This window comes from Odontesthes bonariensis, chromosome 9 (assembly GCF_027942865.1).
Source record: "Odontesthes bonariensis isolate fOdoBon6 chromosome 9, fOdoBon6.hap1, whole genome shotgun sequence".
Taxonomy (NCBI): Eukaryota; Metazoa; Chordata; class Actinopteri; order Atheriniformes; family Atherinopsidae; genus Odontesthes; species Odontesthes bonariensis.
In genome coordinates, this window is record NC_134514.1 from 29,522,452 (window position 1) to 29,535,406 (window position 12,955).

Sequence of the window (12,955 nt, forward strand, 5' to 3'; positions counted from 1 at the left end):
TCTGAGGGTAATCTTTAAAAACACTGACAAATGGATGAGTCACATTTTCCCCTGGGAATGGGAAGAGAGATATTTAAAGACTGGATCCTCGTTTTGTTTGCAGACACAGTCAGGATTTAGACTGAGTGGCTTGTATGTGACCCTCCGCGAGCAGCAAAAAGTCCCGCTAGTCTCATTAAAGCTACAAGTGCGAGACGTCCCACGTTACATTGATAGTCCTCTTAATTCCTTTCAGCGTCCGTTCTCCACTTACCTGACGGGCGGGAGGACTTCGTGTGTCTTTATAGATCAGGACAGGATGTGCAAAAAAAGACACATCGACTGGGACAAGAATTCCCCCAACCTACTTTAACTCGATGCCAACCGCCAGCTCAGCCACAGTGTTGCTTCAGGCCATTTTACATATAGAGTTGGTATACTTATTGGGAACAGACCAAGGTGGTGTGACAATTGACAAGAGCCATGTTTGATTGTTCATCCTCACAGCACCCGCAAGAACCTGGAAACACACAAAAGTAGAGAACTTGTTATAACCAGCTGATGCGACAGTGAGGCTGATCAGTCTGCCTTTAATGTGATCATCAGGCAACAGAAATCCTGTGTCAGATTGTTTTCAGGGGCATTATATTGGTGGTCATTTGTTGTACTAATGCCTAAATAGATAAAATATAGTCTGGACTAGTTACTGAAGAAATGGAACTTTTAGATCTGATAGGCCATTTCTTTAAAGCAGACACTGTCACAACGACTAATGATCTCTTCTGTTCAAGCCTGCCTGCGTGACAGTGAGCCATTGTTCATTTTGTTTACACCTGTGATTCCTTTACTTGTAATATCTTATGTTAGAGAGGCCCGTTCAACTCTGAAATGATAGTAGTACAAAAACTGCTGATGACCAATGTAGTTACGACAAACTCTGTTGTGAGACCGAGTTGATATCAAAACGGAATAAAATATTTATTATTTCCAGCCATCTGTATGAGGTGATGCAGTTCAGAAGGCATCATTTGAAACAGCTTTTGATGATAAAGAGTTTTTATGTGGATTTTTAAAATCAGAAATGATTAACGTTCATTGTATCTTTTATGCCCAAAGGAAGTTACTCCTGATAATTTTATCTCCTTTTTTTATCTGTTGCTTTTTGAGTGAAAGTAGACAGGCCTAAAATTTTGTATTTTGTTTTTGTTTCTATTCATGTAATTATCAACTTTAAGTGCAGGTGCGGTGCTTTGCCTTGATGTGTTGTCTTCATTGTTTGAAGCACAGCTAATTCTACATTTTAACATGCTGTTTTCTCTCTGTCAAACCCCTGCAACTCAAATATATCCCCATGTGCAGTTGCATTCTTCTTCTCATCCCTGACCACACAACCATCACTTCCATCTCCCCCTTGGATTCTCCTTCCCTGCCTCTCCTCTCCTCTCCAACGCTGAGTCCCGCACTGCCTCTGCCTCTTGAACCTCCCCGACTCTCTGCCTGCTCTTGCCTTACTTCCATCACAGCCTCCACCTGCCATCCAGCGCCTTGCCTGAACACCTCCTCATGTTCCTCCAAATCACCCTCTTCCCCCATCACACCCTCCTCCTCCTACCCCTCCACATGAAATGTTGACCCTGTGCCTGGTGTCTCCTGGTACTGAGACTGGCTTGCCAAGCTGAATTGGGCCCACAGCATTGGGGAGCTAGGCTGTGTGTGTGTGTGTGTGTGTGTGTGTCTGTGTGTGTGTCTGTGTGTGTGCTTGTCTGTGTTGGGTCACAGCGTGGGGATTAGGTGTGTGTGAGTGATTGAGGGTGACAGCGGCCCTAGCATTAGGTGCCCTGTGGCAGATTTCGTAGGCCTCTTTTAGACACACTAAGCTGGATTTACCAGCAGCAGTGTGTCAGCAGTGATGCAGCCTGGCTGGACCTCCTACAGAACACACACATACACTCACGTAGGCCCTACCTGTCTACCTGTTGACAGCCTGGCTGTCCTGTAATCCTTTTCTCTTTGTCCAATTTTAGTCTTTCCAGACTGGTCACAGTTAAATTGGAATCGGCGTGATAGCGTCTTCGGTTTCTCTACTGTAAACACATCGAGTGATGCTTGCAGGCCACTGCCGCATAATTAGCATTATCATTGTTATAAGGATAACTCTCTACAATTTAATTGCATGCTGGGCTTATCGCTCTGTATGTGTGGTCACTTTTCATCAGGACGTGTCTCTCTGGCTCTCACGAGTCTGTACACAAATGCATTAATGCACGACTGTGTGTTACTTTGCACGACCTGTGTGCTGCAAAGGTTCACGTGCACACCTTTGTCCCTGTGCGAGTGTGTGTGTGCGGCCGTCGTGTGTGCGTGTGCTCCCTCGCAGATCTCTGTTACAGCGTACCCATTGTGACCAAAAGTGTTGAGCAAGATCCTGACCCACCGGCGGGTTCTAATCACACGCATTCCTTGGGATTAAACAGCCAATTAACAATAAGAGAGCCATTGTGGCCCTGTCTCCTTGTGCGTCACAGTTGAAAGGTTTTGGGTGTATGTGTTGCAGTGGGTGCGCGTGCATGAGCTTTTGTATGTGCATTAGGCCAAGGTGCTTTTTGCTGATCAAAAAGGACTCTTTGTGTTGTTGTATTGGTGGATTTTTATTATATTAATTGAACATGAAGTCTATGGCTTCATGACTGACATGAAACACAAATCGTGTGCACTCATACAGTGGAATGAGATAGATGTGCCCTTCTGGCACTGTGCAAGTCAGAGGACGTGCGTGTGTGTGTTTGGTACAATACACCTAATGGTGCAAGTTAAACCTGGGCCTGTTCAGGCACAAGCAGCAAGTCCATCCAGCTCCATTATTTTTACATAGAAATGAAAATAATGCAGTTATGATTCTGTTCTGCGCTGCTCATCAGTGAATGCGATGCTGCGTGAACGTGTATCTAAAGTGCATCTTTAATGACCGTGTGTCTGTGTGTGTGTGCGCACAGGGTGGGTATATGCATCAGTGTGGCACGTGTCGGAGTGTGGCCGAGGATTAGTGAGGCTCAGGGCCTGTTGCTCCACTTCCATGATTACTACTGCTGCCTTCTGCCATATGGGGTGGTGGGGTTGCTGGTGGGGGGAGGTGGTGGAGGCTGATGGGATGGGGTTCAAACTACTGTACCACACGGCACACTCAAGCTGACCCACACTGACAATGACCCCCGCATTTGCACACACACTGCTCCCAAAACACATGCCCAGAGGCCTTTTACTCACTCACACACACACACACCAACACACACAGTCTTTCATAAGGAAGTGCATATGAGGCTATGCATGAACGCACATATGAGCTTTGTCCTAACAAGCTGAAGACTGCGTGTGTTTGTGTGACATAAATCTTTTTACACAGTCCCAATTAATTGGACATCCTTCTGGGGAGTCTCTGTGGCAGAAAACATTTCATTTACTTTGCGTAAGGTTAGAGGGACTCAAGAAGTGGTGAGGTGTGGAATACACTGAATATAGATTTTATTATGCCTCATTATGAATAATAAATTATTAGGTAACAGGAAATAATCACTTAGCTATAAACAAAAGAAAAAAAGGAACATCTACACTGCCAGAATTTGCAGGTGCATATGGCCATGGAGCTGCTTTTTATCACATCAGACATGTGATGCAAATGATTTAATGAAGGATTTATGTACAGAGATGTTAACTGTACTTAAAATGCTAAAATAAAATATTTTCACATGCTTTAATAGCAGCCTGTTTGTGCAAATTTAACCACAATTTCCCAGCACATACTGTAGAAGTCTATGAGTATGAGAGCATGAACAGGTGTTAACAAGCTAAAACCCCAGACAGCGGTCAAGGAGGGGGCTAAATGATGACAATTACCAAACATACATATGCACACACACACACACACACACACACACACACACACACACACACAACACAGCGTGCAGAGCCCACCTGCTGCTATCTGCAGCAGATTAGAAATCTGTCTACTCTTAGAAGACAGCAGGACACACACACACTCGCACCAGGGGGTCTGCAGTCTGTGAAATTGATCAAGATGCTGGCCAGACATTATTTACAGATGAACTCATGTTCAGACTGACCACCCCCCACCTCCTCTGTCACATACACGCTGCGCAGGCTTGAGCATGACACACAGCTAGCTGTAGGCTAACTTAACAAGCTAAAATGAGCCTGAAGGCCGTCTTTATTAGAGTAATTTATCCCCAAACTTAAGGCTTTCACATTAATCTCAATTTACAAGAGGAGGCCTTGAACCTGTTTTAATGCTACAAATTTGAAAAGTTTTTACTCAAAGTTTATAAAAACTGAAATAAGTAGAAAAAGCGTGGAAAAGTAAGACTGGCATGACTGAAGACTTTTAAATGACTCATTTAAATCATAAACGGGACAAAATGTGACTTCGCCTTAACTGCAGCTATTTTTGTTTTTTCTTTCATTTTCAGATTCTTAAATGAGCAACTCTTCTTTACCAAAACAGTGTTACGATTACTTGTTAAAACAAGTATATAATGGATGAAATATATCATATTATATAAGCACAGAGCATGGTTATGTAAGTGCAGGTAAACACAAACTGTATATAGAAGGATGTTGCTCAATATACACTCGCCTACATATATGTATGTGTATACTCTTATTTTTGGTTTGTCATTATATAAATGACCGGCGTCTATCTTTAGCTCAGACAACCCAAATCCCTCCAGACGGACGTGCAACCACAAGCCCATGCATATGCATGCACATACACTAACGGTATGTAAAGGCTCCCTAACAGCAGGACCATTCAGTGTAACCTTCAGGCAGCATGGGACCTTCATTTCATACTACTATTGTGTTGCTGCAGATGTAAGACATGTAAGCACTATGCAGAGAGACACATGGTGCGGCCTGGACTCACGCTGAGTAATCCTCACATTACTTAAATGAGGAGTTAACACACATTGACCTCAATAAACACACACACATAGCAGCATTTATAGCTATACGGAAAAGCAGAGCAGGGTAGAATTAAAAAAAAGAATAATGTCACTTAAAAACGATTTTTATGCGAGTCTAAAAACATTAAAAGCAGCAACGCAGACAGAAAGACCCTCAGAAAGCTTTGACGAGCTCTGTCCCAATGCCCCTCCCATACTCCCCCTTCCCCATCTGCCTCCCTCTCTCTGCTCCCAGTTTTTTCTGCCCCGTTTTATCATCGCACTCCTCAACTCTTACTTCCTCCTTCCCCACCCCATGCGCTCAAACTTTCCACCCAGTTTCCTTCCAGTTAAGAATCCTAACCTCCACCAGTCCCTTTCAGTAAGCCCACATTCCTTCCCTCTCATTTGCGTGTCGGCCTCTCAGCCTGCCTGTTCGCCCGTCTGTCTCTTCACACACACACACCACCGTGGCCCACTCTACCTGCGCCTCCCTTTCCCGTCCCATAAACTTGAGTTACCTTATCAATCGTGATCAATCCAGCGATAGAAGTGAAGGTGCAGCTCTGTGTTCCAGTGTAGAGAGCGCTTGCTTCTCTCCATCCACCCTTCCTCTGTCAATCTGGCCACAAACCCCTCTTTCCTCCCTTTATCCCGAGGTAAGATACTTACTTTTCAGATAAAGCATATTATGATAAATCGGCTGAACTCAGTGCGTGTGTGTGTATGTGTGAGTGTGTAACTGTCTCTCACACTCACACATGCACTATAAGCACTGTGCACACAGACATGCGAAAATACACTATGTGTATCGAACAACATGATGTTAGAGGTGCCGAACAGCTGGGAAAGTGTGTCTGTGTGTGTATTTGTTTGTGTTTTGGATCTTGGAAGAGGTGGTTTTCGGTCTACATCATGTCACAAATCACCCTGTGTTGGATACCTGAATGCATAAGGTCCTTTTTATCATTAGCATCGCACAGACATATCAAACATCAAATAGTGGTTTTGCCAGCCATGTCAGCAGGGGAGGATTCTGGGAAAATGTTGTGTTTATGTTGACATAGGAGAAACAAAAAGAATTGTATTTTTTTGTTCAATCAGGGCCCCGGGATAATTTCATTAGAGTGATAGTCCAGAAGCCATGACTTATTCGAACTTCATTTCAATTTCAGTTTGAAATCCTTTTCCATTTTTGATCCTTTAGAGTGATTGTTCAACTCATTTAGCACTAAAACAGGCAGATGAAACAGTCAGAATCACTCAAATATGTATAGATGCACTAGCCAAATGGTATTATTGCTGGACAAGAAAAAAAAAACTATTTTTTCTTGTTCGGCAATAATTGTCCGAAACAAATGAGTTTGCTTTTGGCCTCTTAGTGCACTGAAGGCCGTTTGCTAATGAAATAGGACGAGAGAAATCGTGGAGCATATGGGCAAATGTTCTCCATCAACGAGGGATGGGAGTTGAGGTCAACAAGGGGAATAAAAAGAGTTTGGAGAAAATGAAAACTAAATGAAAATACAATAGCAGTGTTTGCCTTCGGGACAAGCATGCGTGCTTGTTTCAAAATGGGATGTTTATGAAATGCTGCGTGTGTGAGTCCGTGTGTGTAGCACTATAGATTAGATGCACTAAGCCTCTTATGTGTTGGTTGTCCTTAATTTGCTTCGGCTCCGGGTCCTAGTGCGTCTAAACTACCAGCAGACCTTCATCACAAAGCAATTTCCTCGCAAACCACCGAGAAACACTTGTCATAAAACACAGCCTAAAATATGCCGTCCCAATCAAAGAATATTAATGTATGCACTGACCTCGGAACCGACGAGGCACAAGCAAGAACATAATATTAAATGTTGCAAAGTCAATTCACTGGAGGAGAAAAAAATGATTACATAAACACATAGGGATGAATCTAACAACTAGTGTTTTTAATTTATTGCTCAAGAAGTGCTTGCCCCATAAAAACAGCTGAAAAGAAATACAGGTAGTATATTTTTTTTCTTTTTTGACCTAAGGAATGTTCCCTGGGTATTTCTTAGAGTGTGACTCTGCTCATTGTTTTGTTTTTTTTTGGTATCGGAATTTAGAGAAGTGTAATTTCCAATGATCATTCTCATAGGCATGTCTGATAATCTGTTATTTAACATTGTCAAGGCTTCCGAGTTTTACGATGTCGTGATGTTTTATGTCCCCATAAAGAGCGAAAATGAAAGATTTATTTTAAGTAAACATGCCCAGCTGCTCCTTTCAGGCCTTCTGTATTCATCATAAGCTGAAAAGTTTGTTTCCCATACTATTTTGCAAGACTGAATACAGATTCAAATACCTATCTCAATGACTTATTAGGCCTACCACGAGGCCCTCGTAAAATGAACCAAAAAAACGATACTAAAAAAAGTTTATCAGTGTTCAAACATGATTGTCTTTTCACAAAAACAAAATCCCAGCAAGGTCGCAATCAACGTTGGCCCTACTTGATGAAGAATTGCTTAAGAAAATTAACTATTTACAAGGAGCTAGCTTCCTGCAGTGGCCGGTTCTTGTAAAATAGCTAAAAAGGAAAGGAGCAGGTGCGTCCGTGCGCGTGCACCAGTGTCCCGCGCGCTCGAGGCATATCTGAGGTCTCTCTGTTCCCGCCGTTTGTTCTAGTTTTTTTCATGTCAGTTGGAGGTCTCCAGACATTCCTGTTGTCGGACTCCCCACCGTTAGCTCGGTTTAGCTGGTGGTTAGCTTAGTTCAGGTTACTGTGACGACACAGCAGCGGTAACAAAAAAAAAAACTTTAAAAAACGAATAAACAATACATACCTGTACAGGAGCTGAGGAGTCCACAAGGTATCCAAACGTCAGCAGCGCGTCTACACACACATACACGCTCACACGCTCGCACGCTGGCCTCACAGACCACGACAGCCGCACACATCTCAGCAGCAGGTGAAGACATTTTATTCGAGAATTTGGAAACGTCGAAACACGCCGGTAAAGTCTCTCTGTCGCTCTGAGTGTGTCTTTATATCTCCGCTTTGGCTTTACAGAGCTAGATAAACCCCTTATACAGTTTGGGCTGTAGCTACATGGGTCTGTGTGTGCGCGTGTGTGTGGATTTTAAACTATAAGAAATCCGATTCAATTAACAAGCGCAGAGAATCGGCTTTGGACACTCTGAAATTGTCTCGACGCAGAGGATGCCACAAGCCAAAGCAGCCCTGTGCGCCCGGGGACAAACAGCTCAGTGTTATTAAGTACACACCGGATCTGACTAAACAAACACATAGCCGAAAAAAAGCCGAGACATCCCCTAGAATAGAATGTTGTGTAGAAGGTAACAAGATCACCAGATAACCCTCAGTTCCAGTGATCCTCGGCTGTGACTAACTGGCTGAGGTTGACTGAGAGGAGAATGATACAAAATACCTTCGAGCACAAGGTAATAATCAGCCTGTTGCTGTGTCCTTTCAGCAAAGTTCATTTATTATTTTACATTTTATTCACAGGGTCTTTTTGCCAGTATTTTCTAAACACCGTGCGAGTTAGTGTTGTAGAATAAATCATCTGCATCTCCATAGTTTACGGCCTACTAATTATATTACTCAAACAGGAGAAATAGATTGTTATTATTATTATTGTTATCGTTTATTGGCTGTGGTGAATGAATGCACGTCGAAGGGAGCATGTTGGGGATCAGAGGGGGGATTTAATAGCAGAACAACGAGGCCTTTGTGCTGCTTTTAATCCGTCCTGTACCCCCTTGTCCGCCTCTCAGTTGCTCTACCTCTGCCTCCAGGGTCGCCCAATTATTTTAGGAGGCCAATTTCAACAATAGCCCGAAAAAATAATGGCGTCAATTTCTCGGTTAAGACTCACAGTATCTCAGATGTACATTAGAACTTTTTTTTCTTTCTTATTCCGTCTTTACTTAATATAAACTTGCCAAAGGCCTTGATGGACTTCAAATGATAGTCTTTTTTGTGTGTGTGTGAGTGTGTGTTTTCATTTTTGCGACTATAAACGTGTGGGTGCCGCAACGAAGTTTGCGTGGATTGGGGTGTCGATATTTTAGTGAATAGACATAGGCCTACTAGTGGCATGAAAAGAAAGTAAGACGTGTGCAAATCATGATATAGAAAAAAATAAATAAAATAAGGGGGCCAAATTGAGCTCACAATGAATAATGGTAAACTTGCGGGCGAGTGTGTTTGTGTAAGAGAGAGAGAGAGAGAGAGAGAGAGAGAGAGAGAGAGAGAGAGAATGAAAGAGAGGGAGGGTGGGTGAGAGGGAAGGAGGGAGGGCTCTGGGTGTCTACTTGGTTAAGAAGTTACTTCTAATTAGCCAGTCTCTTCTCGCTTGCCTCACTTGTCCATCCTGCAGATCCGAATCCTCCTGTCAGGGACCAGGGACAGCCACGGGCCCCTTTGCCTTTTTCAGCACCCATCAGACCGCTGGCGACGCGCCGCTGAGGAACTGCTCCCTTTTGCGCACTGTTATTACGCACGACTTTGATGGAGAAATAGAATTACAGCACGGGTCTTGTTTAATCAGTTTCCACTGATTTTAACCGGTTTTATTATTATTATTTTGTCCGTTTACAGCCCTGGGTTGACCTGAATTGTACTTTTTTTCCCATCTGAATAGAGGAAGCGGAGCGTACACTGTCCCTAAATCTACTGAAGTTTTGCGCGTCAGGTTAAGACAGGTGTGAAAGGCGCACCGTGGTAAACTTGTGCAGTTGGAACCTGTGGTGCTTGGCTCTGTACGGCATAACGCGCGGGCAGGAAAACAAAGGTGGTTTAGGAGAAGTCAGAGACTGAAAAGTCTGAAAAAAAATACGTGACAAACAAGCAGGAAAAAGACAAACAGAGGGAGGGAGTGACAGGAAAAATAGGAGAGAGAGAAGGAGACACCCCCCTGGAGACTAGTCAGAAGAGCCGGCCCCCGGTCTGAGAGAAGGAGAGAGAGAGTGAGGGAGTGAGGCAGCGTTTTAAAGCCGGCAGGAGGCATGATGTCCTACATTAAGCAACCCCATTACGCCGTGAACGGGTTAACGCTGTCCGGCCCGGGCATGGATCTACTCCACACCGCCGCCGTTGGATATCCCAGTAAGTAGATACCTTTTACTACTATTTAAATCTGTCGTTTACTGTGCCAGGTGAAAAGGAAACGCTGACACTGAAGGAATTTGCATTTTTAAGAAACACCTGGTGCGTAAGGTAGCGACAAAAAAAAAGAAAAGAAAAAAGAGACAATTTCAGTTGCGTTCTGTTTCTTAACCTTTAACCGCAAAAATCAGCTTAATGTGTACAAATTCTGACTCTTCACAACATGTGCTCGCATGACCTATAAATTCAGCGGATTACAGAATCAAAAAACAATGAAATTGTGTGTGAATGGAAACACAGCCTGGTCTCACACCGAATTACAATAACCTGCAATCTGTTGCGCTAATCATTTAACCTATATACAAAAGGGCAGTCTTTGAGTTGTGTCTTTTTTTTTGTCTTTTTAATCGAACGAACACTTCTTTTGTTGTTCGGATGGGCCGCATATTCTGATCGGCATCTGTCATCCATCATCCAGAGTTTGAATGAAACGATGCCGAGATATTTGGCACTATGGACAGAAGGCGCGTTATAAAGCCCGGCCTTTTTTTTGTGGCAGATTAACAGAGCAAATCAGGTGTGAGACCTAACAAAAAAAAAGAAAAGAAAAGAAGAAGACATCATAATCTGTGATATAGAGTTTCGTTTGGTCGCTTCGAATATTTCGATTCGCGCGACCTCACTCAGAAAAGGGAAAACCATGATACATTTTGTATTATTTTTTTTCGATAATAAACGGATGACGGAGGCACTGTTTAATATCAAGCTCGTTGGCTATTATTTTCTTTATCGTGATATGACGCGCGCAAACTGGCCGATGACAACATACACTTTCTAATTCAAGTTTTTACGCGACATGTTCTGGAGAATAACGTCCCAAAAATGAACAGCTTAAACATTTAGCAATGTAATAATAATAATATTAATCATAAAAGTATAAAAATCCAATCATTTAAAGAGTTTGGAAGCTGCTAATGCTTATTTTTATTTGTATTTATTCGTTATTATTGTTATTTTCGATTGATCTTTCGAACCATTTTCATCCTATCCGTCAATTAAATACTGAAATTTAAGTCTGTTGTAGTGTGTTCAAATACGGACGCAGACAAATGGCCTCCATAGGGCTGTGGCGCACATTCTTCTGCATTATCGAAATAATTACTTCGATCCAAACGAGGCAACAGCTAATAATAATAATAATAATAATAATAATAATAATATTGATGATCTTTTTTTTTTCTTTAACAGGCACCCCACGTAAACAGCGTCGGGAGCGCACTACCTTCACGCGCGCACAGCTGGACATCCTGGAGGCTCTTTTTGCCAAAACCCGCTACCCAGACATCTTCATGAGGGAGGAGGTGGCCCTCAAGATCAACCTGCCAGAGTCTAGAGTCCAGGTAACGCATTATAAAGCGTTTTAAACGGAACTTTATTGATAAAGAAACGTTTGTGTATAGAAATGATCTTTCTAGTTTTCTAGTTTTCTTTATTATTTTCACCAGTTGCTGTGATATACTGATATTTTATTGTCTCTCATTCCTCTTTGTTACTCATTAGGTCTGGTTCAAGAACCGTCGTGCCAAATGTCGCCAGCAGCAGCAACAGAGCACAGGCCAGTCCAAACCAAGGCCCCCTAAAAAGAAGGCATCTCCTGCCCGTGATACCAATAGCGAGGCCAGTGCCAATCCCAGCAATGGACCCTATAGCCCTCCACCCCCTCCTCCAGGCACTTCCATCACCCCCAGCTCCAGCTCTGCCAGTGCCACCGTGTCCATCTGGAGCCCAGCCTCCATCTCTCCTCTGCCAGACCCCCTGTCTGCCTCCACCACCCCTTGCATGCAGCGCGCCACCTCTTACCCCATGACCTACACCCAGGCGCCGGCCTACAGCCAGAGCTACGCAGGCTCCTCCTCCTACTTCACGGGCCTGGACTGTAGCTCCTACCTGTCTCCGATGCACCCGCAGCTGTCAGGCACCGGAGGAGCCCTGAGCCCCATCACAGCCTCCTCAATGGGTGGGCCCCTCAGCCAATCCCCTGCCTCGCTCTCCTCCCAGGGCTACACAGCCGCCTCACTGGGCTTCGGGGCTGTCGACTGTCTAGACTACAAAGACCAAGCTGCCTGGAAGCTCAATTTCAACGCCGCTGACTGTCTGGACTACAAAGACCAGAACTCATGGAAGTTCCAGGTCTTGTAAATAGCAAAGAGTGGGATGTGGGGAGGGAGGGAGGGAAAGAGGGAGTCAGGGGAGTAAGTGAGAAATCAAACAAAATCAAAGTAGGGTGAATAACCCCAGATTACTCTTGGTGTTGTAGAAAAGAAGGACTTGGGACATGGAAATGTATTAATCATATCAGTTGAAGAACTAATCAGCTGAAATAATTTTCTTCGTGTTTGTTCTTTCAGGAAAATAGGTGTGGAAGTTAAATGATCTGTTAATGCTTGGCTTTGTGATTGTAACAGAGACAAATGTTGTGTTTCTACATTAAGCAACAAATATATCAGCCTTTAAATCATTAAATGCCCACATGTAAGGATAATGAGACTGATATGCTATATGTACGACAAAATCTGACTAGTTAGAGGATAAACACTCTAATTATCCTGCTCTGTGGATCAGAAGTTCAAGGTGTGAACTAAACGCTGACAAGAGAATTTACAGTGGATACACAAAACAAAGGAGGCCAGATGACTAGCTGTTAGTGGGCTTTGCATGCTTTGTTTGACAGAGCAGAAAGCAGAAACTTTTCACTGGCTTTAACTTCACAAAATTTGAAGCGGAGCCTGTTTTTTTTTTAAAGCTCAGCAACAGTTTTAACATCAGTAACATGCAGTCTTTGCTTGACAAAATAAGACAACACGGGGACTGACACGTTTAAGCAAAAGAACCGATGAGAGAGGCCGTTTGTCCATCTAAA

At 43.4% G+C, this 12,955-nt stretch overlaps 1 protein-coding gene across 1 annotated transcript; it reads left to right on the top strand.

Annotated features, from left to right (window-relative positions):
* The first annotated feature begins 9,935 nt into the window (after window positions 1–9,935).
* On the top strand, window positions 9,936–12,234 carry LOC142388918 (homeobox protein otx5-like). The gene is made up of 3 exons (XM_075474488.1): window positions 9,936–10,035; window positions 11,284–11,435; window positions 11,596–12,234. The coding sequence occupies exons 1-3, from the start codon at window positions 9,936–9,938 to the stop codon at window positions 12,232–12,234; spliced, it is 891 nt and encodes a 296-aa protein (XP_075330603.1).
* The last annotated feature ends 721 nt before the right edge of the window (window positions 12,235–12,955 follow it).